At 44.6% G+C, this 26,823-nt stretch overlaps 1 protein-coding gene across 1 annotated transcript in view; it reads left to right on the plus strand.

Moving 5' to 3' along the window:
• USP42 (ubiquitin specific peptidase 42) overlaps window positions 1-25,584 on the plus strand; it is a 36,780-nt gene extending 11,196 nt beyond the window's left edge. Inside the window, exons 4-17 of the mRNA XM_083711312.1 lie at window positions 105-215; window positions 763-865; window positions 962-1,029; window positions 1,149-1,219; window positions 2,837-2,919; window positions 3,910-4,021; window positions 4,557-4,697; window positions 13,900-14,000; window positions 14,986-15,136; window positions 15,772-16,518; window positions 17,532-17,623; window positions 18,923-20,224; window positions 22,219-22,529; window positions 24,085-25,584. Of these exons, the coding sequence (XP_083567438.1) occupies window positions 105-215; window positions 763-865; window positions 962-1,029; window positions 1,149-1,219; window positions 2,837-2,919; window positions 3,910-4,021; window positions 4,557-4,697; window positions 13,900-14,000; window positions 14,986-15,136; window positions 15,772-16,518; window positions 17,532-17,623; window positions 18,923-20,224; window positions 22,219-22,529; window positions 24,085-24,137 (3,446 nt within the window). The 3' untranslated portion in view covers window positions 24,138-25,584. The remainder of the gene's footprint in view (window positions 1-104; window positions 216-762; window positions 866-961; window positions 1,030-1,148; window positions 1,220-2,836; window positions 2,920-3,909; window positions 4,022-4,556; window positions 4,698-13,899; window positions 14,001-14,985; window positions 15,137-15,771; window positions 16,519-17,531; window positions 17,624-18,922; window positions 20,225-22,218; window positions 22,530-24,084) is intronic.
• The last annotated feature ends 1,239 nt before the right edge of the window (window positions 25,585-26,823 follow it).

Below are 26,823 nucleotides of genomic sequence, written 5' to 3' on the forward strand. Positions count from 1 at the left end.
GTTTGTTTGACTGACTGCTTTTTGTGAGCTGCAAAAAGGTTTGTCCAATTGTTTGTTTTATAATACAGGATGGGTATTTCTCCCCTGCCCCCCTTCCTTTTCAGGTCACGAACAAGGATTTTGCATGATGTGTACCATGCAAGGTCACATCACCCAGGCGCTTTCAAACTCCGGCAATGTCATCAAGCCTATGCCTGTCATAAATGATCTTAGACGTAAGCGTTTATCTTCTTTGACATCTAGTATGCTTTAAACTACATAGCGTCTGCATGACATGTAAACCACAAAGCCCACCACAGCGTAAAGCCATAGATTGTAGCCTACCAACTTTCCTAGTTTTGCTGTCTTAGGCAGGCAACAAAAACAGGAGGGATGTTGTGCCCCAATGGGTTTGAGTTCAGTTTGGTAAGTTGCAGGTTGTGTAAGCCTGACTGTTATATCGGGTGGGGGACTGTCAGCCCACAGACCAAATTTGGCCCACCAGGCCGTTTTCCAAAACCATGCCCACACCTGATGTCATATGTGATGTCAGATGTGGGCTGGTAGAGACGTGGCTTGATTGACAGCCCCACACAGCCATTGCCTGGGGAAAGCAGGATTGAACTCTGTGCATCAGCTGACATCAGATGGGTGGTTCCACCCTCCTGTTAAAGTTGACCTGCTGGGTGTGGGGAGGTAAAGATCTGGTCTGCTGGGCCAAAATGTTTTGCCACCTCTGGTTTATGTGATATATTCAGTGTAACTTCTTTCTTTGCATATTAGGAATAGCAAAGCATTTCCGTTTTGGCAATCAGGAAGATGCACATGAATTTCTACGGTACACCGTTGATGCTATGCAGAAAGCATGTCTGAATGGTAGCAACAAGTAAGTTGTAGCTGGAGCAATGCACCCCCGGAACTATTATTGTGTTTGTGAAATCTCTTTTGACCTAAATTACCTACTTCTGTGATTTGTTTTTAGATTGGACAGACATACCCAAGCTACCACATTCATTCATCAAATATTTGGAGGATACCTAAGATCTAGAGGTAGGTTCCTAAAACACCAGGATCTTAGCATATTGTTGACAATCTGTCTTGTTTGAGTGCTGTTGAACTCTGGCTTCGATCACTGTATATTATTCTAAACTTCTTTTTTTCCGTTTCAGTAAAATGTATGAACTGCAAAGGAGTTTCAGATACTTTTGATCCATACCTAGATATTACATTGGAGATAAAGGTATGCCAATTTGCAAAAAGAAAAAGCTTTGTTTAACTCTCAAACAGCAATGCAGTTTGGTTAGATTAGGAATGTGCTTTTCTACTCCAAAATATAAGAAAGCTGCCAATGGGGTTAGTTCCATTCCATTCAGTAAAGCTGGTGGGGGGACTTTTTACAGCCCAGGGGGCACATTCCTTCATGTACAGCTTTCTGGGAGCCTCATGCAAGTGATGGGTTGGGACCAAAGGCAAAAATTGGATCAGGCAGCTATGTGTCACTTACCTGTTCCACAACAGATTATGTTGTAGCAATAGTCAGCAGTTTCTGCCCACAGAGTTCTTCATCCTCCATCCAGGCAAGCAAGAAGCATTGGGTTGTAGCCGGTGCTAGTCCTACTCAGAGTAGACCCATTAAAAGTAATGGACGTAGCCAGGATTTTTGTTAGGAGGGAAGAACCTCAGATTTGTGTTGATTTAGGAGGAAGTTGCCCCCTTGCACCTCCCCCTTGGCTACGCCCATGGACACAGCTAACAGATGGCTTAATTTCTGCGGGTCTACTCTAAGTAGAGCTTAATTGGATACAACCCATTATCACAGCTCAAGAGCACATTCCAGCCAGGCAAAAGCATGTGAGAGTCCCGTGGGCCAGACAAATACTTGGAGGGCCACATTTGGCCCCAGGCCTGAGAGTCCCCATCAATCCCCACGATGAAGGCTTGAGCTATTATACAGCAAGCCTGTGCTGCAAAAACTGTCTTCACCACTGCATGCATGAAAAGTAAATGTTTTCCTGTAACACGAGACCTACTTGATTAGACCAAAAGGGCCAAGTAGTTTAGCATCCTACTTCCCACAATGACCAACCAGATTGTTCCAGGAAATCCACAAGCATGGTATGAATGCAAGAAAGCAACCTCGTTTTGCCTCCCCTGCCAGCAACTGGCAGTCAGGGGCATCGACTCCCTCTCAACATGGAGGGTTCCATATAGCTTTTGTAATTAACAGACATTGACAGGTCTTTCCTCTGCATATGTTAGTGGCCATCAGCTTACCTTGTGGCTGTGAGTTCCAGCATTCTCTCCATTTCCAATGTTCTAGGGTGAGCTATGCTTATGAAGCAAAAATGAAACCATGCACACACAAGATGGAGCTGTTTTGGGGAAACTCCAAGGTTTGGAGGAATCCAAAAGTCTTGAAGGGGAGAGGAGCTCAAAAAGAGCTCAGTGAGGACCGAGCATGCTTATTGGCTGTGGAATGCAGACTGACTGTTGCAGGAGGGGAAACAGAAAACTGGGAGAATGAACAGGAGCACTCTGCAGTTTTGTTGCAGGTCCCCTTGGATAAGTTAATTTTTTATTGTTTGAAGAAGTATTTTCTTCAATAAGTACTTCAAGAAGTATTTAGGTGGCATGCCCCCTGCAAAAATGGTTTTATGCCGTCGTTTAAAACCATGGAAATGATTTTACAATGTTTGTAGTTTGGGGGATGGTAGATAGAGATGACTTTGGAATGCCTTATTCACTGATTTAATGCATTTGGTAGTTGGAAGATTCTGCCATGAACTAGAGTTAGCTGGGAATAGTTTTATTTTTATTTGCGACACTCACCTCAGTTCTTCTCTTCCTCTTTCTCTAGTCAGCGCAAAGTGTTAACAAAGCTCTGGAGCAGTTTGTCAAGCCAGAACAGCTGGATGGTGAAAATGCCTATAAATGTAGCAAGTAAGAAGAAATAAATTTAACGTGTCTCTCTAATAAAATACCAATTTGTCATATGAATCTTACATGGTTTAAAAAAGAGTTTGGCTTTCATTTAATGTGCAACTTGCAAGGCAAAATGGTATTTGCTAAATTATTTATCACGGATATTTAGTGATATGTGGTGTAGCAAGCTTTATTTTGACATTTATTTGCGTATTAAAAGCAATCCAAATTCTTTGAGGACAACTGGAAGTTGTATTTTCTCCTCCCCACTACCAGAAGCAAATGAATGGGGCATTTAGAAGAGCAGCTAAAAGTTACTGTTTCTGGCAGCCCTGAAACCATTGGAGGAGAAAATATCTTAAACTGTTTTTCATAACGTTTTTTAAAATGTTTCCAGAATTTATGTCCTTGCTGCCCTGGGCTCCTTTGGGGAGGTAAGGGTGGGATATAAGTTGAATGAATGAAAAATAAGAGCAGCGCTGGCTCCAGGTTTTCAGAAGCCCATGGGTTCTTCCTGCTGTTGTTGAGAGGCATTGCTGCACATTTGCATCACGGTTGGTTGCAAGACAGGGCTAATGAATAAGCAAACAGTGGCACCTTTCCTTCTCGCCACTGTTGTTTCCTTGCTTGTCCCCTCTGGCCCACAGCAGGTGACAAGCAGCTGGCAGTGAAGAAGAGGACAGGAGCCTGGGGGCTTTCGTCAGTGGGCCCCTGCTGTGGTATGGGCCCCCTATCCAAGTGTCCAGCCACGCTGACCTTTGACATTGGCCTGGATCAAAGGGCATATGGGAGGCGGGAAATGGCAGGGGCATTTTATTTTCTCTTTGCCCCAAAGAGCAACCTTCTTGAATCTGCTGTTGTGAATGGACATAATTTATTTATGAAAATCTGAGCCTGCATATACTAGTTCAAATAGGGCAGGCAGTTATTTGAACTTCAGGAAATGGGATAACACCAAATGAAAATAGCCTCGAAAGCTGAACTGGATGTCCTCTGCTTATGTTTTAGGTGTAAAAAAATGGTTCCTGCATCAAAGAGGTTTACAATACATCGGGCTTCAAACGTACTCACCTTGTCCTTGAAACGGTTCGCAAATTTCAGTGGTGGCAAAATTACAAAGGTAACACAGCGCTACAACTGGATTGGATTTTATAGACCCAGATATAAATATTGTCGCATGTTAAAATGCATTCTGCAGCCTGGAAGCAAATATTGTGAAGGATGATATAAAAATGGTTTTATATTCTACTAATTATGATATAGTACAGGAACAGCAAAGTATAGGTTTAAAAGCAGCACAGAATGTACATATAGGTGTACATCTTTTCGTCCAAATTTTTAGAAACAAAAGTTGCCTTCAGCAAAGATAGTGGACACCTGTTGTATCCTGACAGGAATATTGCCCCACAGATCAGAGGGGGCCACATTAGAAGCCCAGCTCCAACTTGCTACAGATCAGGCTTCTGATACCTTGGGAGCTTGAAAGAGAAACTGTTCTGCAGAATACAGTGAACTACTAGGTATAAAAGGGATAAGGCAGTTTCCCAAGTAACTTGGTCCTGAGATATATAGGGCTTTTTATGTTCATACCAAAACCTTGTTCTGCTGAATTGAGAAAAATGCAAGTGTTTTCCCCCCCTTTCATTTCTGTTTAGGAGGTGAAATACCCTGAGTATTTGGATATTCGGCCATATATGTCCCAGCCAAATGGAGAGCCAATTATTTATGCATTGTATGCAGTTTTGGTACATACTGGTTTCAGCTGTCATGCAGGACATTACTACTGCTATATAAAGGTAAATATTATTTATAAGAGTCACGATACAAGAGGAAAAAGGAATGGGGAGGGAAGAGGAATCAACTGTCCGCTACTGGTTACGTAAAACTATGTAATGTGGAATTGTCACTGCAGGAGAGAATTCTGGGAGGGGAGGCACCAACTAGCAGTGGAGGGAACCTTGCAGTCACCTCCTCCCTCAGATTCAGCCTAGTGGATTGGCTGCTGGTGGAAACAGTTCTGGGAATGGAGGAACTAAACAGCAGCTGATCCCAGTCCGGCTGATGGAGGGGGCTCCACTCTGTTGCCTCTCCCTTTAATGCAGCCAGTTTTTTAAAAATAAAAATTTTCCATTTAAGAATTTCTTTTCCTTTTCCTAGCACTGAAGTCTTTGTTCAGTGTGTTTGCAGGCAGGCACTTTTTGTGATATATCCTCCTTTGGCCCCTTCCCGTAAAAAGGTGGTTCTTTATCCCTCTTTTTTTTTTGTCCTTTTGAAAGAGGCCCATTGTTGTTGCTTTCTAGATGGGGCTTCTCTTCTGCACTACTGAGTCTTAGCACTACCCAAAAACCTCCCATTAATTTCACAGCACCATAGAGTTGTAAAGGAGCAAAAGTCCAGCTAGTCCAACCCCCTGACCAAAAGACAAAGACAAGCCTACCTATGCAATCTGGATCACAGTTTGCTGCAAAGGAAAGAAAGTGCTTGTGGAGCCGAGAGCTCCAGAGGACTCCCAGCAAGTAAGTGTGGAGGGACAATGTGTTGGCGATGGACTGTGAAGCCTTGGGTTCAAATCTCCACTCAGCTGTGAGACACTTGCTGATTGGCCCTGGGCAATTTCCTCTTTCTTTCTTTCTTTCTTTCTTTCTTTCTTTCTTTCTTTCTCTTTCTTTCTTTCTTTCTTTCTTTCTTTCTCTGTTTTTGTTTCTCTCTCTCTCTCTCTCTCTCTCTCTCCCTCTCCCTCTCCCTCCCCCTCTCTCTCTCTCTCTCAGCCTCCCCATCCGAAATCCTGGAGAGCTGCTGCCAGTCCGTGTAGACAATACCAAGGTAGATAGATCAAGGCTTGGTATACAGCAGCTTCCTATTTTCCTATGTACCTGCCTCATAGACTTGTTGAAAGGATAAAACGTGATACCCCCAAGTATACCTTTCCCAATTCATTTTCAGAAGAATAAAATCAGGGGTAGCCTTACCATTAGGTAGACCCATGTCAGACCACATAAGCCAGAATTAAGGAGATGACAGTGAGGAGTTAGAAGGCAGAGCTGTATCCCCTAAGCTAGTCTGCTGTCCTCGGGTTACTATCCCATTGCTAGTAAGGTTCATTTGCCACTGTGGTCAGCTTTGGTATTGGGGGGCAAGTTTCATCCTTTGCTTCAGCAGCAAAATATCTTAGGTGTAACACAAAGGTAACACATGCTAAGCTAGGTAGGGGAGGCAGATAAAAGGAAGAACATGTTCTCTTCCTACAGAGACATCTCAGTAGTCCTCCTGCAGCCCTCAGCTGCTGCAGAATACTTTCATGTTGTAATTTTAGTTGTTTGCATCTGTTTTAGCTGGGCTGTTAGGAGGTCATTGCACCAGGACAGAGTGCCAGGGATGGTTTCAGCAACTAAAAAATATGTTGTCTTCCATGTCATAAGAACGGCCCCTAGCAAAAGCAAAGGGCTGTTTCTCAATGTAGTGGTTTTCACGCTATGTTTCAGGGAACTCTAGGGTTCCTTGGAAGTTTATTAGGAGTTCTTGAATGAGAAGCTCAGCAAACAGCAGACAACTAGGGCATACTTCCTTGGAAGACAGTTTGTCCACCACTATTTATTTTCTCTTGCAATGTCCAACCACAAGTGTATGCGGGGGTATACTTTCTGTTCATGCAAGACAACTATGAAGCTCAGTAGGCCTGTGACTTAGAATTCCACATGATCTCTGAAGCAGCTCCCAGAAACGTTTGTGATGCAGCTCTGTGAATCTGCCACCCTGAAAGAAGAGAGGGGTGGAAATAAGTGGTGTGGGTTTTCTGGATATATATTTGTATTTACTAAAAGTTTTCACGGAAACATAACACGACATTACAAACAGAGAGAAGACAACACAATTTCAGTAGAGTCGAGATACTAACACAACAGTGCTGATTAATCCATAATGTTGAGGTCATCACACAAGCCCAGGGGCAAGTTGTTCACTAAACAGTTAAGCATGTGTTTGAAGTGGTGTCAAGTTGTTTTCTTTGGTAGGTATGCAGGTTTTCTGGAAATTTTTTGAGTTGGGAAATTTTCCTGTGCAAATTACTGGCCAATTTGAATCAGAAAATGTTCTGATGCCCTAGAATGTGACTTAATTTATCATGCTCATTTTACTTTTACTTAATAAAAGTAAATGTAAATTTTAATCACTTTGACTGCAATGCTTGCCTAGTATTTATTTGCATTTATTTTCCTAGTATTTATTTACAGTTGGCACCTGTTCATTATTAACATTGAACTTATGAAACAGATTTTATTTTTGGTGGGAAAATGAAGCAGGGGAGGGGGATTCCACCCTGCATCTCTGTGATGCCAGGAGGTTGTGATTTGTGTTGCTCCCTAGTGTCACTACTATCTTGTGTGTGTTTTCAGTGGGTTGTATCCACCTAAAAAATTGTGTGTATATGTGTGTGGAGGGGATGAGACTTCCCCAGCCTCCCTTCCTCCAGTCCCTCTGGAAAACATTCAGGGGTGATGTGCAGGCGGTATACAGAGAGGAGAAGTTTTGCAGAAGTTGTTTTGTGTGCAGTGATTTAGTTGTATACAGCTCAGTGTAGGCAAGGCTCAAGTGGGCTAGAAGATGCTGCAGGCAGGCTGGAGCCCAGTACTGGATCTCTCCAAGAAAGGTTGAGGGCAGGCTGTCCCTTAGAGACCCAACAGCACTGGGAAGGTCAGGGTTTCGGATCCCTGCATTACTGGGCTGGACTGGTAACAAACAGAGCCACAGGGGTGAAAGGCGTCTGGGTGAAAACAATCAGACATTCAAAGTAGACTGGTAATGACTTTAGACACATGTTGTCCATCCTGATAACAAACACAGCTTATGTGTATTCAGATCACTTTGACCATCATGCTTTAGAATACATTTCTGTCTGCACTGTTGGGGGTCAGCCTCATCCTAGAACTTCAGAAGCATCCTGCTGTGGCAGAACAAGGAGCGTAGGTTTTTTTGCACTCAACACCTGACTCTGGCATGCCAGCAAATCACTTCTCACGTGGCATTCTTGTCTCCTCGCTTGCCTGCCTGTTGCTTTCATCCCTGTCTCCCAAGTGGGGAACCCCGCTGCCAGACACCTGAGACATGAAGGGAACGCTGCACAACCTCTTCTGTCTCGGGCAGTCACCTGCTGGAGGTGGTCAGGGAAGCAGCAGCAGTTGCAAGACTCTGCATTCAGTTTGTCGGTGTGCTGTGTGCAGTTGTTGTGCAGACATGAAGTTCACAGGGCAGTGAACATTCTTCTGTATCGGGTGGCAGAAAGGGGGTTTGGAGATACTGGTTTACAAAAGCAGGTAGAAATGCACATTTTTAAAAGTTTATTTTTAAGCTATTCTATAAAATATAAATTGTTTGCCGCTTTAGTTTTGTGTTGGGATTCCTGATTTATAGTAACTCAAGTGTAGATCTTGGTATCTTTAATTCATTGTGTGGCTCATGGAGTACACAGTGATTCGGATAGTTGGCTGTACTTTCAGCGCCACCGCTTTACATCTGGTTCTACCACTGCAGCCTCCAGCCTCTATTTCGCACCTGGCTCCAATTTGTGGACCTTGAGATTCTAGTGAAACAAGAATACTAAACAAGGTCGCTAAACCTTGGAAGTCTGGCCACCACTGCTCTGTAATTGATTTTCAGCCTGAGCTGTAGCATAAGGAAATTTGACTGTTGTTGAAGCAATACAAGGTTAAGGACTAATTGTAATTGGATGGTGGCTGGGTGAAAAGGGCCCTGCTCATTGTAACTGTGTATATAATCCTATTGCTTTCTCTCTGAGCAGGAAAGAGAAGCAGCTGTCTGTTGCTTGGATACACAGGGAAATCCTTGTGTTGTGTTCCTCTAAGCCCATTCCTTGCCTTGAAGCTGGTTGTCATCTCTTATTGTTTTTCTGCAGTAGTCGTGCCTCTGCCCAGATTCCACAGCCTCCTCACAAATTTCAGCTTCACTTGGTTTTCATGTTCCTGGTTCAGTTGAAGGTCAGATTCTACAAAGTGAGGGACCACCTTTCCCAACATGTGCTTCTGTGGGCCAGACCCTGCTCCCTTGTATTTTCATCACATATCAGCCACGTGGAGCTGGGCCTTAATTGTCATGGCCACAGGGCTGTGGAATCTGTCCTTGATGCGGGTTTAGAACTGTTCTTCTGGAAAGGGTATAAAATCCACTTATTCTGGAGTTCATTTGGTTGACTTGGTGGTAGCCATTTCTAATTTGACAGTTGTTGACTGCTAGATTGCTATTTTTCTGTGAACCTCCTCACGGTGTGAAAAACTGATTCCTTAAGCCAGGAATGAGGAACCTGTGGCCTTTCAGATGGTGCTGGACTTCTAACTCCCATTGATCCCAGCCAGCATGGCTGGTGGTCAGGAAAGATGGGATTGAACAGCTTCTGAAGGACAACCGGTCATGAACTGCTCATATGCAAGGCTTGCTTTCACACGCCAGAGGAGATTAAATGGAAGATTCTACGTTTAATATTAAACCACAGTTGCCTGTTATGACCAGACGTGGAGAACTCCCATGGTTCATAAACCATGGTTTGATCCTGGCTTGTTTGAACTAAGTAGACTTCAAACCAGAATGCCCTGAATTTGATCTTGACAAGTAGCTGTGGTTAGTCAATCAGAAATGGATGCCTCTGATCTCTTCCTCCTGATATGTGATCTTCAGCTTGCACACAGAATCCAAACCAGCCGCATTGTCTTTTTCCTTGACTTGTCTTTGTCAGTAAAAGCAATAATTTATAAACATCATTATACAGTTAGCAGGGTATAAAATTAATCTACAAAAATCTGTGGTACCAGCCTAAACAGAGTTTAGGAATTCTTGGACTAGCAAGTTGAGAAACTAGGTCTAGTTTCTGTGGCAACAAAAATCAGTAGGTTTTTTGGACTGGTGGCACTAGGCTGTCTGTCTGGCAATAATACCAAGCTAAGTAAAAACATTTTTTCCCCTTCAGTTAGCAAAATGGACTCCAATTTAAAATGCTGACATGCTTTAAAATGTACATTTCTAGGTAGAATAAATGTGATCAAGATCTCTGTTCCCCCACAGTTCATTTTCTTATTTTGCAATGTACCAGTTGTATTGTCAGTTAAGGTGTTTGAGTAGCCGAATAAACGCAAGAGATTTATTTGTGCTGCCAAAAAAATCTAATTTCAAAATCGTACAAGACTCTTGGGGTGGGGGGGTGGGGGGAGAGAGGATGATTTATACCAGACACTAGAAACTTCATACTAATCCTCTGAAGTAAGATTGTTCAAAAACAGTCTGAAATGCTGTTTTGTTAGTAAAATTAGCTGTCAGCTGCAAGTCCCAGGATGCATTTATTTCAGCTATTGAAATATAGCATCCAGCAGTATCTTGGATGAAAAATAATTTTTGTTTCTTGTGGTGATAAGCCTGAACAGTTTCATCCTGTGTAACTGCCTATGTCTTGCCTTTATACTTGATCATGTTTTTAGCTTAACTGTCCGTAGCCTTTAGTTATTTTCCTTTTTTCTGATTACTACTTCGATCATTTCCTGCATGGTGACATGCCTTGAGTATCTCATCAATATGCGATGTGGTGGACTCAATTCTTGGCAATAAAGATCCCTCCTGAGTGGTCTAGTCACTATAGGCATAGCCACTTGCAGGCACCACACACACAAAACTTGTTCACAACCAGCCTTTCCCCCCTTGTGGTTATAGAATAGAATTATAGCGTTGGAAGGGACCCTAAGGGGTCATCTAATCCAACTCCCTGCAGGGTGGCCATCTTTGTTTAGGGAAGAGGCTCAACCTGGGCATGTGAACAGAGGCTCTGAGCATGGGCTTCCTTGTAGTTACTGCTGTTGCTGGAAAATGTACTGAGGTTTTAAAACTGTGTAAGCTGATAAATACACAATGGGTTTTTATCAAAACAGGAAGGGCAAGGCCTCTGCTATTCCCTCGAATTTTTGGACTCGGTTAAAGGGGCAAAAAACAAGAACTCTGAAGGTATGTTATACCTGGCAGAAATGAATGGAAGAAGCCAGATTTGTCTCAAATGGTGAATTCTTTAAGCTGCTACATCTCAGACATTTTGCACCGAACCCGTCTGAAATGTGGGCAGCGTGCGGCACTTAACACACAAATAACCCTCTCCGCCAAATTTCAGACAGTTGGGACAAATCTTACGGGTTTTATTAACGTAATAATGTCCAGGCTTTATAATGGTAGGATGCGATTTGACCTATCCAGCATTACTGTCTTGTGCCTGTAGAAATGTGATCCTGCCCTTGTGACGTGGAATAATTTGGGAGGACTAAATGGCCAGTATGGACTGTGATAACTTCAGAATCGTCCTGTTTTATTTGTTGCATTTAAATTCTTCCTTTTCTTCAGTGAGCTTAAAGCAACATATGTGGATTTTATCCTCCTAAGATAGGCTGGGCTAAGAGAGAGTGACAGTCACGGCTGAGGATTTGAACCTGGGTCTCCCTAGTCCAAGACATATGTGCACTGCTGCACCCCACTTCCTATGCCTTTCAGTTGGAACGTACCATGGACCCTCCAGATGTTGCTGCAGTGCAGTTTCCATCATCCCATACTGATGGGAGCTGGATCCAGCAACATCTGGACAGCCACAGGTTCCCCATCCCTGCTATGGACTTCTAGCATAGATCTTGCTCAAAAGGAAGCCTTCTCTAAAACATGAATCCTGTGGGAATTACTCCCGTTCCCTTTGCTAACCTGCCAAACTTTACGTCATCTCCACATTTAACTACTAGTAGTACAGCAATATGGCACACTTATTTCACATTTCTTCCACCGGAGGGCAGGCTTTCTCTTGTTGCCTGGTCCTGAGAGTGCCATTTTTCAATTAAGATTGGGACATTTTGTTTCTAAATATCATAAATCCACTTGATGTTTGTGCTTTCCAGTTCCCTGTCCCTGTGTTAGAATCTGGAGCATATGAAATCAACCACTTACCTTGCTCAGAAGCGTGAGAAATTATGAATATAAATTATTCAGTGTATACTGCTCCTGGAATTTTGATGCGTGAAATTAAGTACATCACACTGGGAGACATCAGTGGATATGGTGTATGGTAATATTAGGTGCACTTAGCAGCTTTGTTTATGTTGATAATAGGGTACAGTTAACAATTATGCCTGTTACAAGTTCTTACAAATTATGTGGATGCATGGAGGAAAAAAAGTTGGACGGAAATGATGCCAAAACCTGAACGCATTATTTGGGGGCAGAAGAGAGATTATGGTTTCCTGGCATATTATAAACAGTCTACTTATGCTATTTACTGTCCCTTAAAAAAAATTTCCTGCGTCTGGGCTTCGTAGAATGTCTGCTGGACATGATACCTAGTATGCTTGCGAGATGGAATAATTTGGGAGAACTAACCGGCCAACATAGGCTGGACTGCTTCAGAATTTGGTCTGCCTTCCTATGATATCTCAGGAATTAAATCCCTTGCTCCTCAGCTGTGTGAACTTTCCCCAGGACCTTTGTTCCATTTTGCAGGCACTTCTTTTGGCCCTGCCACCATCTGATATGGTGGGCAGGTACCCTGGCAGAAGGCGGCCTTTTCAGTTGTGGCACCAAGACTTTCATGACCCACTGGGTTTTTAATGGAAAGGAGATGTAGAACTGTGTGCCATCTGCATTATGATGACAGGAAATTCCAAAACTCTAGATGATGTCCTCCCAGTGATTTCACGTAGATGTTAAAGACCACAAATGGGTGTGAGCAACACCTGGCGGGGAGGATGGAACCAGAGTCAGAACTGGCACAGGAGCTGAGCCAGGGAGCACAGGAGATTAATGATCTTGGAAGGGAGCTGTTAACCCAAGCAAATGTCCAGAAATGACATAGAGACTGCTAGCTCCATCTCTGTCACTGCTTGCAGTGGTGTCTTTGTCCTCCTCCCACATAGACCCTTCTAAATAGAGCCCTGGTGATAGAGCTTTCTTGGCAACCAGATGAATGTTCCTCTGGTGACTTTGGGACTTCCCATTAGCTCTATTGCCACCTTCGCTCCTGAGGTCTGTTTGGTGTTGGAGAAATTGGTGATTAAGGCCAGACTTAAAATGGGGAGACAGATGAGGTGTCTCTTAGGCTGCCCTTGAACTACTGTGGGTTCCTCCTGGTCTTCAGCTGGAATAAGGTTATCTGCCTCTTCCTCTGCAGAGGTTTCTAGGATGCGTGTTAGATGGGTTCCTGCTACTAGGGGATAGAATAAAACTATGTGGGGCAGGCCTAGGAGGCCTGTAGCACCACTTCCAGGAAGTGCCCACCATTCATCGGTTCCTTTCAGCCACATCCTAGAAAGTCACTTCTGGAGATAGTATTGCCAGTGATATTGAAAGTTGCAGAGGTCCATCAAAATAATACTATTTATATGCTGCCTATCTGACTGGGTTTCCCCAGCCACTCTGGGCAGCTTCCAACAATTATAAAACCATGGTGAGACATCAAACATTAAAAAGTTCCCAATACAGGGCTGACTTCATATGTCTTATAAAAGTCAGATCGTTGTTTATTTCCTTGACATCTGATGGGAGGGCATTGAGCTCCTAGTCCACCAAATGTTTATTATGCTTCTATATTTGTTGGAAGCTGCCCAGAGTGGCTGGGGAAACCCAGTCTGATGGATGGGGTACAGATAATAAAATTATTATTAGTATTATTAAATGTTCTTGGACTCTAACTTCCATCAGGCTCAGGCAGAGGGTAATGGGAGAGGTAGCCTTTTTTCCCTGTAAACCGTTTTGAGGTGTGTGCTTGTTTGTTTTACGATCAAGGGGCATATAAATTTCATGAAATAAATAAATATCCAGCAACATCTGGAAGGCCGCCAGTCCCTCATTCCTGATCTAGATAATCACATCGTCCTAAAATACCTTGAGATGTCACTGTGTGCTCAAGCACTGCAGAAAAACACTACCGTGTTGTAACCAGTTGCAAAGACGACAATAACGTTTTCTTCTTCTTTTTTGCAGGCCAGTAACGGGCAGTGGTACCAGATGAATGACTCCACCGTCTCAAACAGTGACATCAGGACTGTATTGAATCAACAAGCCTACGTGCTTTTTTATATCAGGTAATGCCAAATGCAAGTTGATTTTCCTTGCGCTGTGCCTGCATCACTGTTAGTTACGTCTAAAGCCTTTTGGTTTTTGAGAAATTATTCCTAATTCAAGGGCTGAAATTGGGGCAAGCAGAAAGAAGGTCTGTCTACTGGAAGAATTCTGGGTGGTTTGCCATAGATCGGCAAGGGTTTCCGACTACCAAAGATTGTAGCAGCAGCAGGAGCAAGCAAAAATGTGCTGGTTTTTTAAAAAAATGTGCTGGTTTCTTCTGCCTTGCTTGTCTCTGAAACGCATGTGCTAACTGCTGTCTTTTTCCCCAAGCCTTCCTGTAACTCTGTTGGCCAGTGTTAATACATCTGGTTCAACCACCTTAAAGTCCACAACTGTGTACTTGGCTCCAGTTGGTAGACATTGGGTTTCTAGTTAAAAAAGGAAGATTTCCACAAAGTTGAAGTTTACCCACTCTTGGCTTAACCTAAAGCCTATTAGCCAGACAGTTCTAGTCACTGGATACAAATACCCTTCTGCACTCACTGACTCTTTGGCATCTGGCACATGGATTTTGGGAGAGCTTGTTCAGGGAGAGATAGAAACCGACCAGCATTTGCTGTTTAGCCAGTTGGGTAACCTAAATTGGTTGACATCCCTCTGCAGTCATTATGGGGTGTTGCCTTGCAAGGAGTGAAAGCGGTTTTGCAAATACATCAAAAGCATGTTATCTCTCTTCCCTTTTCTGTTCTTTGGACAACTTGTGTAGCAAGTCTGCTACGGTGTTTTGGCAGCTGCTGCTAGCCATAGCAGTGTGGTGTAGTGGTTAGAACGTTCGACTAGGACTGAAAGCATAAGAGACAAATAAGTCATAGGAGCCCTAGGGAGAATTTTATGGTAGAAATAGGTTTGTGGAAAGAAAGAAAGAAAGAAAGAAAGAAAGAAAGAAAGAAAGAAAGAAAGAAATTTAGTCAACAAATGTGGATCAATATGTCTTTTATTTGTTAGGTCCCATGACATGAAAAATGGCGGCGAACACATTCATTCCGTTCACACTCCTGGGCAGTCTTCTCCTCGACCTGTTATCAATCAGCGGGTGGTCAATAAGCAGACTGCACCAGGGTTTATTGGACCACAACTACCCCCTCACATGATTAAGGTACTTATCTCTTCTGAAGCCAACGGCATAAAGGTAGCAGGTTAGGCAGCAAGGGTTCACTGAAATCTTGTAGCTCTGAAAGTTATTGTAACTGCTCTGTGCCTCTTTTTGCAGTGCATGTGAAACACCTGGTAAGTAAATGTTGCAACATTTACAGAAATTTTGCTCTCAAACAAGTACAGTTTTACCTCGGCTCCCAAACGCCTTAGGAGTCGAACGTTCCGGCTCCTGAACAATCAAAAACCAGGAGTGAGTGTTCTGGTTTTCGAATGTTCTTTTGGAAGCCGAACTTCCTGCAGCCACTCAGAAGCCACACTTTGGAAGTCAAACGTTTTGGAGGTCGAATAAATTTCCAGAACGGATTCTGTTCGACTTCCGAGGTACGACTCTAGTGGAAATCTGCGTTTTTGATACAACAAATTCTGTACATTTGTTGCTCTAATGTGGAGGTAGGGGATCTATTTCAGTCTAAGGGCCACACTCCTTTCTGGGCAGCCTTCCAAGGGCCACATAACAGTGGGTGGAGCCAGATATGAAAGTGGGTGGAGCAACAAGTGTAAATTTTGCCTTTCTGCTGTAAGCTAGTTTCTACATAGGCTTCGCTTTCTCAGAAGATTTCTTTTTCATCATTGTAGAATTCAAATCATTTGAATGGAACAGCATCCCTGAAAGAAACTCCCAGCGGTTCTGTGGCAATCGCTAGTAACGTCACCCTCACCAGGCCTTCATCAGCTCCTCCGGCCATGTCTATCCCAAACTGGACAATGAACAGGCCTACCACCACCGCCACTCCCGACCCTTCCAAGAAGCAAAAAATAACCATCAGTATTCACAACAAGCTGTCCGCTCGCCAAAGTGTCTCTCACGCCAGCTGTACCTTGGACAACCCCAGCAAGCCTGCCCCGTCCTCGACCATTTCCAGCCCTGCTGCTGTGCAATCTACCTCAAGTGCACCTGCCGTCTCGGCTCCTAACCAAGTCCCCAAGCAAATGCCTCCGAGCGAACCTTGCTCCAAGTTGGTAGTGAATGGCAAGTCCAAGCTGAACCCGAGCACGTTGGTCCCTTACGGGGCAGAATCTTCTGAAGACTCCGACGAGGAGTCCAAAGGACTGGTGAGAGAGAACGGCCACGCTGCCCCTCTCAACGGCATTCTCGCTGAAAATGCAGCCAGCGCATTGGAGGGCTCTTGTTTGCCGTGTCACAACGCCGAGCAGGAGGCCCCGCAGCACGAAGCGCCGAAAAACATTACCGTTCTTGTTTCCATTAGTATAAATGATACCCCTAAACAAAATGGACAGATATGCAACGATTCCACTAGCCAAGCAAAGCCTGCTAAATCAGCCGAAAACCCATTCTCCAAAGCAAATGGGTTGCCTGGCAAAGTGAGTATTTTTCCGCTCCAGCTTCTGTGGCTCAGTGCAAGTGTGATGCCAGCTCCCTTCAAACCATGGCTTGCAAAGTCTGTGGTCTAGGCTGTGGTCTTGAAGTCCCATGATGCAACAGTGTTGTCGGAGCTAGGAGGGTCTGAGTGTAGTTGGGGCCTGGATGAGAGACTGCCTGGGAATCCTGTGCACACAGCTTTGTGTTCTATGGAAGGAAGGCTGGATACAAATAAACTTGAAGCTGTTGATAGCAAGTCCCATGCTCCTTTCCTTCTGCATTGTGGCATGAATTCTTTCTCCCCTCTCCCTTTGTAGATCTTACCTGTGCTTTGGCATTCCATGATGCTAACAGTGGCGGCTAGCGCTAATCAGTTTCCCTCTTAACCGGGGTTTGTAAATCCACTTCATATTCTAGCTGGGATGGGAGTCCTGGTGTAACCTTAACCATGGTTGGTGCTGGTGTAGACAACCACGGCTAATCTAGGAAGGGCAGAGGTTATCCATCCTTGCTGGGGAGTGAGCATTTCTGGGGCAACTTCCCAAATTCCAAACCACCATCCCATCTGCATCAGACTTTTGGCTTATCAGCATAGGCAGAGTTGGTTGGGTTGTGTAATTCATCTAGATGTAAATCAAAACATCTGGAGGGATGGCAAAAGCTGGTGTCATTTACTTGTACTGCAGAATTTGGCTTGGATGAAGAATTTTGCTTCTTATTCAGGGAGTGCCAAAACAGCTTCAGTGAAGTTTGGAGGCACCACATTAGCAACCCCTTAGCAATACCAAGCTCAGCAGACCAGGGGTCTGACTCTGTATAAGACAGCTACTTAAACTCCTTTTGCTTTTTCTAGTTGGTGTTTGTTGAGCATGGTACTTGGTGGGAGCCAGTCTTAGCTAGTACGTCTCTTACCCATGTGAGGAAGGAAGGCAATTTGTTTCTCACAAGCACTTAAAGTAGTTGTTGTCCCTATTGGTTGATACTGCATGTTAACCTTATTTGTTTTCAATAATAGGGTGTGCCTACAGCTTTGCCCCCAGTCCCTGAAGACAGGATCTTAGACTCTTTCAGATACAATCAACTGAAAACCTCATCGGGGGAAATAAGGTAAAACACATGTGCTTTTTCCAATACGCTTTCCTTCAGACGCGTGTGTTTTCACACAGTATATTGCCAATGCCTAGTTCTGTAGGATCTGCAGCCATTTGTTTGGAAATAAGTGCAGGGTTTGTAGAAATTGGAGCTTAATCTTTGGGCTGTGCATCTTCAACAGCATCTGGTGTTGTGCACCTTATGCTAATATACTCCAGAAAGTAGTTCTATATAATTGTCCTGAAATCAGTCTAAACAGGATCTCTCTTGAGATATCTAAATCTTGGACAGCATCGAGCATTTAAAACAGGAATGGGGACCTTTGTCTTTCCAGATGTTGATGGACTCCAACTCTTACCAGGCGCAGCCAATAATGGGCATTGCTGTCCAGCAACATCTGGAAGTCCACATTCCTGATGTAAATTAGTGACCCAAAGACTTCATTTAAAGACAGATTGTATTGCGTGACTAAATAGAATTGTATGAGCTATGGTAGAACAAATTCTTTCTCGATTGTGGCAAGCTACCATCTCTTCTTTCATTCCCTTAAAAGAACACAAGTCTTTGGAGCATTTATACCTTGTGGGATTTAATGTTCTATCAACAGTGGTGCTCCAAGGCAGATTTCTGAAAATTCTGCTTCAGTGTAAGATTGGCCCAGTCAGTTAGCGCATCACAGTAAACTTATAAGGGGGGGGGGAGGGGTTAAATGCAGAGTTGATTGGTTTTTCAAAAACAGCATTGTAACAATACGTAGAGCAAACATGAAATAAAGGAAAATGAAAACATAGAAGCAAAGCATGTAAATTCATAATATCATCAGAAAATTAGACCTGAACCATAGTTAATAGTTTACCATGATTGCCCCTTTCTGGTTTGTTTTGAGGCTTCCATTTGTGCTGTAAGAAAACAACCCAACCCCCTGGGTTAACATAATGTCCAAAGCAGGGATTGTGTTTGTTCTACTCCCAATAAATGATGATCAGTAAGCCAAGGGGGAAAAATAAAGCTTTGCTACGTATTGTGGTTTGTTGAGGCAAAATAAAGCATGATCCCTGGTTTAGACATAACACTAAAGTAGGGATCACAGTTAGACATTACCTGTGGTTTACTGTGACACGTGAATAAAGTTACTGTGTCCACACAATAAGAGAGTTCCTAAAACCATCTTGGTACGTGTACTTTATATTGCGACTTTTATTCTGCTTTGAGAGAAGTGTTTTCCAGAAGCCAAAAAAAGTGTGAAGGTATATGTAATGTTTGCTATATATATGTTTTTCTGGTCAGTGGCATCTCGCTCTTTCTCATGTGCAGCGGTAGTGGAACAGAAAAAACAGACGGCCCTTCTGAAGAGGGAGCCAGTACTCTTCCCAACAACATCCAGACTCATTTGGCCCCTTCAGACCCTGAAATCACCTCTACGACGGAAGACCCCTGTGAAAGGACTGTTGCCGAAACAGAGAGCACGCCTCTTGAGAGTGATGGGCAGCACGACCCTAAATCCAGTTCGTCGGGAGCAGAAGAAGACTTCCCTAGGAAAGGTGACGTGGAGGACCATCCTGAAAAGATGAGGGGACCAAAAGAAGGGAAAGCAGTTTGGGAAAAGAGCCCTGAGCCTGTCAGGGGAGCAGCAGAAAAGGGGGTGCATAGCCCCCTCCTTACAAGGTCCGACGGTGAATGTAGTTCTCCAAAGCTTGCCACTGTAAACGTGGCAGAAAAATCCCAAGAAACACAAGACAGTGCGGAACGCTACGAGGATGTCCCGCCTCCTGATGAACCTTCCGTTACAAGGCTGGACCCCGTTGGAGGAAGCCAGTGTTCGAAGGACGACGGCAGATTGGGAGAGAGCAGCAGCAAACAGTTCATAGGAAATACAGAAAGGCAAGAGTTGAAATCCCATTCGCCCCTTAAGGAAAAAATATCCACCTCAAAAAAAATAGACAAAGAGCACTACCGTTCCAAAAGGAAGCGCTCTGAAAGCGAGGAGGAGGAAGAGGAGGAGGCAGCAGTGGCCCCCCGGGGCCAGCCAGAAGGGCACTACCCCAAGAAGTGGTGCTCCTACAGCAGTGAGAGAGCCAAGCAGGAGCACTACCGGCGAGAATACTACAATGCAAACTATTACAGATTCCCATGCAGCCCTGATCCTGAGAGGGGCATGGGGAAATATCCCTCTTACAGATCTCGCAGCAGAGGTAAAACGGACCCTGAACGGAGCAGGCATTGCTACGGGAAAGGGGAGCAGTCGTGGAGCAAGGAGCGGTATTACCAAGATGGCCCGAGGAGATGGGAGAGCTGCAGGCCTTACAGCTACTACTATTCTTCCCACGGCCCCAGGTACAATCAGGATAGGAAATTCACTCACTGCGAGAGAGACTATAGCAAATCAAGTCATGTTTACAGTAGCCCGTATAAATACGATCATTATAAAAGCAGGTGGACTCACGACCAGGAAAGGAAGAGGAGGTGCCAGAGCCCCGAGGGGAGCAAGACCCCCCCGGAAAAGAGGTATAGGAAGCTCTCACAGAGTGAGTCTCTTGAGGAACAAAGAGGGCGGAAGCACAAGAAGTCAAAGAAGAAGAAGAAGTTGAAAAGCAAACACAGAGAGAGAGATTCCAGGTTAGTGCAAAGTTGGTGGGGGTGGGGGGAAGCCAATGGCAGGAGCCCGGGGCTATTCCCAAATAAGTGCTACTTGGAGCTGACCAGCTGAAATTAATGACCCCCCATTAGCCATGTCTGCTAATTTCTGCGGGTCTACTCCTTTATTTATTTACTTCTTAATTTACCTAGTAAGACAGTCCCTCCCCACAGGTTTGCAATCTGGAAAGTACACAAGAGGAGGGGGTGGAATCAAACTCAGGCACCAATTCTTAAGCAGTTCTTACAATGACTGGCTGGCACATTCCAGTGGTAGGAGGTGCTGAGCTTTCCTATCTCTCCCATGGAGGCAGTCTAATGGAATGGCTGTTGTCGGGGGGGGGGGGGAGGCCTAAGGGAGATCGAGTCTTACTCTTAAGTACGACTAGCGTTGGGTACATACCCAACTTTTGTGAAGCTTTATGGTCTTCCCCTGACAGTTGCTTATGACTCTGGAATGGGATAGTTGGTGAATTGACTTGCTGCTTCTCAAACTAGCTGGTACCTGTGCAATGTGGTGGTTTCTGCAGTGCACCGGCATTTTTTAATTTTTTATTCTACTGTTTTTCACTTGGAAGGGGCCATAGCTTCCTTTGCACGTTCAATCCCCAACATCTCCAGTTGAAATGGGTCAGGTAGTGCCAGCTATGGGAAATAGCGCGCTCTCTCTCTCTCTCTCTCTCTCCCTGAAATCCCAGAGAAGCAGTTCTGGTCAGTGTATACAATACTGAGCTAAATGGAGTCAGCGGTACAACTTCATTGGTGTATGGAAGTGTCCTATGTTTCATTCACAAACACTTTCTGTTTAAAATCCACTAATAAAATAAATGAAGCTAATCTCAGGTCCAGAGTGTATTAGCAGATCAGCTGCCAAAGGCAGGTTTGAAGAGGAAAAGCTTAAGCTGGCTGTGGCATGAAAGCAAGAAGGGGGCTTTTTGTGCTTCCCATTGAGTGGGGGGGGGGGAGGGAGGGACACACTAAGCTCTAGGGCTACAGCAGGAAAGGTCCTGCTTCTTGAAATGAAATCCTCCACAGGATCTTTAGCAGACCTTAAATTGCGGTGGGGGAAGAAGGTTGATTTAGTACACTATGCTCCAATGTGCAGCTCAAGGGCCACATGTGGCCTTCCCAAAGGTGGGTAAGCGAGGCCCTGGGCTTTGGGAAGGAGGCATGAGGGCTCTGGCAGGGTCCTAGAATCCTCCTTCCCAAAGCCTAGTTATTGCTTTCCCAGCTTCAGGAAGGTGGTGTGAGGTCTCTACAACCCTTCTTCTCAGGGTGGGAGAACAAAAGCAATAAAGATAATATAGCGTGTCTTTGATCCCAAGGCAGCAAACAAAAAGCAGGTCATGTTACTCACAGCAGATTGAGCTGTGTGTGAGCTGTGACCATGAGCCTCTCCCTGGAGGGAATGCCCTCTCCTCTAGGTGAACAGCGGCAAAGGAAGCTGCCCTATCCCCAGTCAGACCATTGGTTCATCTAGCTCAGTATCATCACAACTGAGTGACAATGGCTCCTCAGAGTTTCAGACAAGGGCCTCTCTGTGCCCAGCCTTGAGGTGTCAGGGATGGAAGCTGGGACCTTCTGCATTCAAAGCAGTGCCCCACCACTGAATCATGGCCCTTCCGTATGTTTCCTTGCCCATCCACTAACTTGGATGTCTTTAAAGGAGGATTAGACTACTTGGTGGACCACTGGTCATCATGCATTCTTAAGGTTGGCTCCCTTTCCACATTACCCAGTGAAATGTAGGGGTGCTCAAAACCCAGTCAGAGCAGAAACTCTGAAATCACTCTGTTATTATGAACTGGGTAGGAATAATGTCTGTGCTCATTTGCGCACACGCGCGCGCACACACACAAACACACACACAGAAGGAGTGACCCACTCAGGACACTTTCCTCTTGGCTGAAGAACCTGTTGCCTTCCAGGAGCTTGCATTGCAGATTTTCCTGTTAACTTGCTTCCGCTTACTTCAGGTACCACCAGGATTCGGACCCGTCTGTATCCAGCTCCGAGGCCGAGACTCACAAGCATAAACATAAGAAGAAAAAGAAGAAGAAGAAGAAACGCACGAAGAAAGAAGAGCGCGCTGAAACATCAGCTTCTCGTCTTCCCAAGCCGGAAACCAAGAATCTCAAAGCATGGGAAATGACTGAGTCTTCTTCTTCGGAGGCATATAGGAAACAGGGCAAGGGCCCCCAGGATGGAGAGACTGTTTGCCAGAAAACCAAGAGCTTAGAAGGTAGCAACAGAGAGAGCAGCTGCCCACCTACAGATTGTAACGTAGGTAAGAAGCTTGGAGGGGGATTTCCAAGTGATGTCCGTAGAGCAGCCTTTGCCTTCATGGGGAGTTTCCAGTGGTTTTGGACAAGCACCCCCAGTGGGGTGGCTGGAGCTGATGAGAGTAGCCACCCAGAATCCCTGGAGGATCCCCACACTGGCAGAAGTTGCTGTAAAGCAGCTCTCCCTCCCACTCCCAGGCAACCTCTGGAGTCCTCTTATTTTGTTTTATTACATTTCTATCTCATATCCTCTCAAAGGAGCTGAAGACACGGCATGCACTGTTCCCCTTCCATTTTATTCTTATGAGGATCTATGTGAAGGTAGGTCAGGCAGAGCTTTCTACTTGGAAATGGCCCTCCCTGGTCCAGCCTTGTATCACGCTGTCTGTGAGGTAACCTCTAGCAGGCATTCCCACCCATAAGGCTTAGTGGTCCTCCCTTTCGCTTTCATAAACCTGAACAATTCATGATTGGGAACCCAGAATCATGCTAAGGGTGCTTTGTCTGGGCTGCCTCAGAGCTCCCAGGCCAACCATAGGACTGTCCCAACATGTCGCCAGCTCCCCACCTTCTGTATCCAAATGGAAAATGGCTGCGTTCCTGACAAATGATTGCATCAAGGTGCTGTTTAACCCAAGATTCAATCAACAGTGCATGTTTCATTATGCTTCTAATAACGTTATGTAATCCTAAGCTTCTTCAGGGGCTTCAAAATATCATAGGAACATAGAAAGTTGCTTTATACTGAGTTAGACTCCTGGCTTCAGCAAAAGGAACCCAAAGCCTGTTGAGCGCAACACGAGGTCCCACTGCGCTCCAAAGGCTTGAGGCGGCTATCCCTGAAGCCTTTGGATTGCAGCGGGAACTTGCACTGCGCTCCAAAGGCTTCGCAACCTTGCCGACACTCCCGGACCTGTTCTGCAGGGCTAAAACGAAGCCAAGACAGTGAGCGGGATCCATCCCGCTCGCTGTCTTGGCTTCTGCCAAAGCTACACGCAACCTCTCTCGGCTGGAGAGGTTGCACGCGGCTAAAGAGGAAGCCAAGACAGCCAGCGGGATGGATCCCGCTCGTTGTCTTGGCTTCTTTGCTCTTTGGGGCTGGGGGGGGATTTTTTTTTTCTTGATCTCCCCCCCACCCGAAAAACTAGGTGCCTCTTATGGTCCGGTGCGCCTTATGGTGCGAAAAATACGGTATGTCACAAAAAGAGGGAAGGAACAGGAAGATCAGCAAACTCTGGTACTAATATAATTGTTCTTATGATGACCAGCTTGAACAGAGACATTTCAGGGAGGAGTGGAGCCAAATGGCAGCTGGTCTCTTAGCCAGATTGATGGAGAGTGATTGATGGAGAGTGATCCCATTTCACTCTCTGCTGCTGATGGCTCAAGGAAAACAGGAAACAATTTGAGGATTATTCAGTGCTGGAATTGTCTGTGATGCAGTTTTTACAGCTTGTGTGACACAGCCGCACAATTGTGCTGTGCCATTAAGGAACTAGATAAAAGCTCATCTCGGATCTAGGCATCCAAGAATAACCTGGTTCTCTTCTCTTCTTTCAGATCCAGAGTCTCTGCTGGAAGCCATCCCTCCACAGCTCGCAGTATATTTATAAACCGAAAAGCGATGAACTCTTTAATTCATAATTGGTGCTTCAGAAATACTGTACAGAATTTTACCATTGAAAGAAACCCTTTTTTTTAGTTTTTACCTTGAGACTTTTTTTTAAATTACCTGCAATCCAAAAAAAGAAAAAGAAACAAAAAAACGGATGGAAACTTTCTACAACTGCTGAACATCATAAAACATACCCTGTAAATGTCACAGTAATTAATGCCCTGGAATAGAACATCTCAAATGCTGCTTAGTTACAGACTCAGGTTGATTGTGTTATTCATGTGATGTTGCTCCAAGTCTACACACCTGGTGCAAAGGGGCGAGGAAACCACAGAATTATCAAGCTGCAACTGATAGTCTCTTATTTAATTTAAAGACTTATTTAAAAATTTCACATACAACTAGAATTTTTGCAAGAGCTTCATCTGTTTTTTCAGTGATGTCTGCTACTAGAAACTCGATCCATTCCCTCCCACCCCGTCGGATTCCAGTCTTGAACTATGTGAAACGTGCCGTTCGGACTCTTTACCAGTTTTTGAATGTATCTTGGAACATGTCTGAAGACCCTTTGCCTGCTCCGGCCACTCCCATGGATAGGGCTGTCTCTCTGGGCCCTGCGATGTCTCCAACCACCTGCCAGCTGGCCATTTTCAGGGTGTTTGAATGGCCAGGCTTGTCGTCTCACCCATGAACTTGTGAAGGCTGGTGCAGGGATGTCTCCGGCAGATGTCTGCCCCCTCTCCTTCTGTCTCTCCCACTACACTCTCTCTTGCTGCATTTCAGTTTTCCTCCTCTGAAGGCTTCTGCCTTTGGCTCTTGTTCACTCTGTGGGGCTTCTTCTTTCCTGTTCTGTGCACTTTCTCTCTCTCTCTCTCCTTCCCCTACTCTACCCCCGCCCCATGTTTAGCTCCTATTCCCCTTGTCTCCTGTCTCTTTGCCTCTCCTTGATTCCACTCTTGCAGCTGCCTGTCCCCAGCATCTGTTCCACGGCTCTTTCAGGCGCCCACAGATGACGGCAGTGGCGGCAGCGGGGTCCCCCTGCGTCGTTCTGACAACGGCCAGCAGGAGCCATCCTCATACATCCACTATGTTTTTGTGTTTTACTATAGCGTTGCTTGTCTTGACGGGGTCTCAGTTGTCTGGTCCTTGTCCCTTCAAAAGTTTCTAGTTACAGACACATTCATACTGTGATTTAATTTTTTTATGATGAATTGCTATCAAACTGTGATACACTTAATTCACTGGTCCTGCATCAGGAGACGGAGTGGGGAAAACTGTATTAAATACAGTTCATCTGAATAATCTGTCTGGTTTATACAAGCTGTGTTGTTCAGAGATGTCTAAAGTTTGATCTTTTGTTTTTTTAAAGATAAAGCACTTGCCCCACTTGTAAATATATGGCATGTAAAATTTATATAGTATATAAATACAACAAGTCAAAACAATGTTGCTCAATGTACACTGGTTTCCATCTAGTGTGTAGTGTTATGTTTTCATTTTGTTCTACACCAATGACTTTTAACGAAGTTTATATTCTTGATGCTCTCTGCTCAGGCTGTGCGCATGGTGGTATTTGTATATCCCCAGCTAAGGGTGAATCATTTAAGGTAATAACTACTCACTCACTGTATAGTGTGTGTGTCCTCTGGTTAAGTGATACAGCAGCTGTATATTTTATTCAAGAAATCACACTCTGATTGATGCGCCATTGCTGCAGTTGCAGAGAGCTAGCATCCTGGCTTCTACACGATCAAGTTTTTGAAGCGTATGTTCTTGAAGTACCCCTTCACCATCCTTGCCCACTGGCTGTCTGGGGCTAATGAGAGTTATTGGTGGACTACAGGTTTCCCACCCCTGTTTTAAAATAACCCTTTAAGTGCAGAGCTGAAAACGTGGATGTCGTCAAGATATGCCAAAGGAGTTGGAAGTAAAAAAGATTGTTGATGAGTTTCAACCCTCACATGAGACGTCACTGCTGAAAAAGAGGGTTGGGGTAAATTGTCTGACAGGGTGTACGTCTGATTTAAGTACAATTACCAGTGTCATGCCTATGTCTGCATGCTCAGATGTAAGATTGCCAACAGTGTGTCTACGCAAGTGACAACCTGCGTTTATCAAGGGACCACAAGGGACACACTTGACAACAAAATGCCTCTGGGTCCAGGTGCTTGGAGTGTGTGTATGTTATAGAAAAGCAGCACTTGGAACTCAAACTTTTATTTTTGAGAATGAAGTGCCCTCTGTAATGTATTTTGTTAACTAAATACTTGCAGTGGATTTAAAACAGTCATACAAGATTACCATAGATATTTGTATAACAGTTTATAGATACAGAATAGTCCATGCAAATTCATTGGCATACGAGAGTAACAAACCTTCAAAATCAATAATACACACATGTACAGTATATACATTTAACTGTCAATAAGAAACATTCTTCAAGAAAATATAGAAAGAAAAGGTGGTGAGCTACAGGTTAGTTTGCAGCATGTGGGCTCTAATGGCCTGTGCAGATGTAACACTGCTTCCTTGCATGCCAACAGCCAGCACACTTTCTCCCCCTCAACCAGAGCAGCATTAGTGTTAATGGAATGCTAAGCTTTCCACTCTTGAAGAGGAAATTGTGGGCAGAGGAGAGAGTGTGCTTATTGCTTCTGAGGATGCAACTTGATTTTGCACGCAAT

Source organism: Podarcis gaigeae (assembly GCF_964106915.1).
Source record: "Podarcis gaigeae genome assembly, chromosome: 14".
Taxonomy (NCBI): domain Eukaryota; kingdom Metazoa; phylum Chordata; class Lepidosauria; order Squamata; family Lacertidae; genus Podarcis; species Podarcis gaigeae.